The sequence below is a fragment of the Astatotilapia calliptera genome, chromosome 10 (assembly GCF_964374335.1).
Source record: "Astatotilapia calliptera chromosome 10, fAstCal68.1, whole genome shotgun sequence".
Taxonomy (NCBI): Eukaryota; Metazoa; Chordata; class Actinopteri; order Cichliformes; family Cichlidae; genus Astatotilapia; species Astatotilapia calliptera.
The window spans coordinates 35,044,477-35,049,231 of NC_137431.1; the positions used below are offsets into that span (position 1 = coordinate 35,044,477).

General features: G+C 47.9%; 1 protein-coding gene across 1 annotated transcript in view; it reads right to left on the reverse strand.

The window, feature by feature from the left end:
• slc23a1 (solute carrier family 23 member 1) overlaps nt 1-3,158 on the reverse strand; it is a gene marked incomplete at its 3' end in the record, with an annotated part of 5,166 nt that extends 2,008 nt beyond the window's left edge. Inside the window, exons 1-8 of the mRNA XM_080306942.1 lie at nt 3,090-3,158; nt 2,446-2,607; nt 1,686-1,843; nt 1,517-1,605; nt 1,372-1,439; nt 736-917; nt 510-630; nt 277-433 (exon numbers count right to left, since the gene is read on the reverse strand). Coding sequence (XP_080163068.1) covers nt 277-433; nt 510-630; nt 736-917; nt 1,372-1,439; nt 1,517-1,605; nt 1,686-1,843; nt 2,446-2,607; nt 3,090-3,107 — 955 coding nt within the window. The remainder of the gene's footprint in view (nt 1-276; nt 434-509; nt 631-735; nt 918-1,371; nt 1,440-1,516; nt 1,606-1,685; nt 1,844-2,445; nt 2,608-3,089) is intronic.
• Nucleotides 3,159-4,755: the final 1,597 nt, after the last annotated feature.

Genomic DNA, 4,755 nt, shown 5'->3' on the forward strand with positions numbered 1-4,755 from the left:
CTGCTGTGAGAAGTAACAGACTTTCAGTGACTTATCAGTAGAAAATTTATTTTAAATATGGCATCAACATGGACCCACACGGCAGGGGCGGGGCCTAGTGCTACCTGCTGCAGGTAACACAGTGACTGTGGATCAGAACCTCAGAGAAACTGAAGTGATCCACCTCACCACCAACTCACAGTCGGCGCTGAAACAACCTCGTAACGGTGACACGGTGTCATTCAAACCTCAAACCACCTGGATACAAAGCATGACTGTCATTGGTTGGTGTCTTACATGGGTAAGGCATCCTGAACCAGGGCGACAGTGTCATGATGTCCCCTCGGGCATCAGTGCGACCTTTGTGTCCATAGCGATCAGGGTCTCTTGGCAACAGGTCGGTCAGAGTGAGGACATAACAGACGAACCACACCAACATGATGGCAAGGATGATCTGAAAGAGGGCGGAGCAAAGATTCAAATTACGTCATCACTGACATCATCATCGATTTGTGTTTATCTTTATTTACAGGAAACATCTTGAAGATCTGCACTCTGGTGGCCCTCAGGCCTTTCTTCCTGCTATACACAGGAACAGGAAGTGATGTCGCCCTTAGGTACTGAGCAAACAGCACCATCAGCAAAATACACCTGCAGAGAGAGAGAGAGACAACTGTTTGTCCCCCCAGTGTGCTATATTCATGGATATGTAGTTCACTACAGCAGAACAGATACAGGCGTGTCCACATATCTCACAGTGCTGAGAGGCCCCAGTGGGACCCAGCTCGGTCTCCAGCAGTTGTGAAGACTGAGAGGCCGATCAGTGAGATGGTCGGCGTGATGGTGAGCGGGCCGATGTACTCCAGCAGTAACCCAGGTAACCCACACAGACCAATCACGAGCTCCACCAGGCTGGACATAATGATGGCACCCTGAATCTGCGAACAAATAACTCTGTCATAAAGCAAGTAAACAAAAAAAATCCACTCCACAGACATGACAACTTGGATCCAACCACGAGGTGCTGCTACTGATGAGTCCTAGAGGACTCTGAAACAGGTGGTACCTGCAGGTGTGGCTCTGGGTTCTCAGGAAGTAAGTGCTTTAATTTCATAGCGAAGCCTGTGAAGTAAAATACATCCTGGATTTGTAGAAATGGTCCAAGACCAAGTGCAGAGTCCTCCTGAACAAGGTTCCACCTGATTCAGGGGTCTGACTTTAGCCAAAATCAGAAACTTTCTCTGAGCTGGAAGTTCACAGGATTCTGACAGACCAGCACTGTCCAGACTGCTGGTGTCTTCCAGGAACCAGTTCAGGTTTAGGTCTGGCCTCTCACCGTCCTCAACCCACTGTGCCCACTGGAAACTACCTGCTGAGGAGCAGTGATCGTACCTCTCTGATTCGAGGCTTCCAGATGTGTGAGGTGTTCAGGGGAAGACTCCAGTTCCCATAAATCTCCTCTGTAAAGGAAAAAACAAATCACATGAGAGCATGTTGTTTATTTACAAAAACCAGTAACAATCAGAGAGACTTCCACCTTCACTGGGACACCTCCACCTGTCCAGACTGAGGATTGCCTGAGCAGGAATGAGGAACGCAAACGCACTTGCCTGAAAGAGAGGAAGTCTACACACAAACACACATAACTGTCAGACTCCGCCCACTCGCCTGACTCCTTAAGTCTTACCTGACTCCCTCAGACTCACCTGACACCCACGGTGGTCTGGATGAGAGTCGTGATTCCAACAGTCGTGAAAATGGTTCCAATCAGCTGACTGATGGTGCTTTGGTCTCCACCAACACACATGGCCTCAGCCAGAAGAAACGGCACAGCCACTGTACCACTGAAGCACGTCAGGTAATGCTGCACAAGGTAAAGCAGGTAACATTCACCTGTTACAAACTTCAGACTGGAGTCAACAAGGTAGCTATCCTAAAAATTTTTCCTCTAACCACCACCAAACCTGCACCAGTGATCAAACTACAAACAACCCCATCCAGTATTCCAGTTTAAACCAGTTTAGAAACAGTTTTGCTTTCTTTCCTTTTTCTGGTTTCCTTTTCACTGAATGGTACAGCAAATAATTCAGTTGTGCTTTTGGCATAATGACAATAAAACATTCTTATTCTTACTGTTTAAACCAGTATAATCCCAGGTTAAACCCAGTAATCATTGTTTAAACCAGTATAATCCCAGTTAAACCCATTTTAAACCAGTATAACCCCAGGTTAAATCAGTATAATCACAGGTTAATCACAGTAATCCCAGTTTAAACCAGTATAGTCCCCGGTTAAACCAGTATAATCCCAGGTTAAACCCAGTAATCCCAAATTAAACCAGTATAACCCACGGTTAAACTAGTATAATACCAGTTTGAACCTAGTAATCCAGTCTAAATCAATAATTCATGTTGAAATGTCTTAATCCCACAGTAGTCACATTTTCTTCTGTAATTCCAGTCTCACCTGTAATCCCAGTAGAATACACAGGTACCATGGTGGGACATCTTCAATGGTGTAAATCATGTCTGACCCCACCCTCTGCGCATCCATTGGTTGCCTCTTTTTGCTCTCTTCTGTCCTTGGCAGGTTGGGTTTATTGGGTTTGTAGCCCCTCCCCTCATGACTCTGATTGGACAGACAGAAACACCTGGTTATCAGGTGCAGCAAACATCATGATTCACTTATTAACCATTATCGATTATATATTTGTTGCTATCATTAAACAGATGTCAGAAGTCAAAACAACACTAAAGAAGAAGAAAGAACAGAAGATGTCCTTTCTCTGCATATCACTCCAGGTCCCCACATGGAAGTCAAAGGAACACACACATGTTCTATCTGAGACAGGTCACAGTGACCCTGATTAACCTGTAGACACAAAAACACCCAGTAAATTAGTCTGAAAGGATCCAGGTGTTTCCAGGTGTGCGTCAGTACTTGTAGTTGTACGGAGGTCAGTTTACCACACCTGTTGTTTGTAGGTCAGTGCTCACTGTGTGTTATCACAGTTCAGTATACCCTTTCTTTAGCAAACCTGCCCTGCTATACTTGTCCTACACCCCACCTGCTAAACTCAGTAAAACAAAACTGATCAGTAATGACTTTACCTGAATGTCGGCTTCCATTTCACCTGCGGCTGTTTGACTTCGAGCAGCAAACAGAGAAAGAAAGTTCAGTTTTAGAGTCTCAGGTGAAAGTCCACACAGATTAACGGGAATTATTAACCATCTCACACACACACACGAGGACTCCTGTCTGTGTGAGAGCCCCGACCTGAGCATAAACCTGTCTGTGTGTGGACCCCCACCTGATTATACACCTGTCTGTGTGTGGACCCCCACCTGATTATACACCTGTCTGTGTGAGAGCCCCGACTTGATTATACACCTGTCTGTGTGTGGACCCCCACCTGATTATACACCTGTCTGTGTGTGGACCCCGACATGATTATACACCTGTCTGTGAGTGGACCCCCACCTGATTATACACCTGTCTGTGTGAGAGCCCCGACCTGATTATACACCTGTCTGTGAGTGGACCCCCACCTGATTATACACCTGTCTGTGTGAGAGCCCCCACCTGATTATACACCTGTCTGTGTGAGAGCCCCCACCTGATTATACACCTGTCTGTGAGTGGACCCCCACCTGATTATACTCCTGTCTGTGTGAGAGCCCCCACCTGATTATACACCTGTCTGTGTGAGAGCCCCCACCTGATTATACACCTGTCTGTGAGTGGACCCCCACCTGATTATACTCCTGTCTGTGTGAGAGCCCCCACCTGATTATACACCTGTCTGTGTGTGGACCCCCACCTGATTATACACCTGTCTGTGTGTGGACCCCGACATGATTATACACCTGTCTGTGAGTGGACCCCCACCTGATTATACACCTGTCTGTGTGAGAGCCCCGACCTGATTATACACCTGTCTGTGAGTGGACCCCCACCTGATTATACACCTGTCTGTGTGAGAGCCCCCACCTGATTATACACCTGTCTGTGTGAGAGCCCCCACCTGATTATACACCTGTCTGTGAGTGGACCCCCACCTGATTATACTCCTGTCTGTGTGAGAGCCCCCACCTGATTATACACCTGTCTGTGTGTGGACCCCCGACCTGATTATACACCTGTCTGTGTGTGGACCCCGACATGATTATACACCTGTCTGTGAGTGGACCCCCACCTGATTATACACCTGTCTGTGTGAGAGCCCCGACCTGAGCATAAACCTGTCTGTGTGTGGACCCCCACCTGATTATACACCTGTCTGTGTGAGAGCCCCGACCTGAGCATAAACCTGTCTGTGTGTGGACCCCCACCTGATAATAAACCTGTCTGTGTGTGGACCCTGACCTGATTATACACCTGTCTGTGTGTGGACCCCCACCTGATTATACACCTGTCTGTGTGTGGACCCCCGACCTGATTATACACCTGTCTGTGTGTGGACCCTGACCTGATTATACACCTGTCTGTGTGTGGACCCTGACCTGATTATACACCTGTCTGTGTGTGGACCCCCGACCTGATTATACACCTGTCTGTGTGTGGACCCCCGACCTGATTATACACCTGTCTGTGTGTGGACCCCGACATGATTATACACCTGTCTGTGAGTGGACCCCCACCTGATTATACACCTGTCTGTGTGTGGACACCCCCCCCCCACCCCACCTGATTATAAACCTGCCTGTGTGTGGACACCCCCCCCCCCCACCCCACCTGATTATACACCTGTCTGTGTGTGGACCCCCGACCTGATTA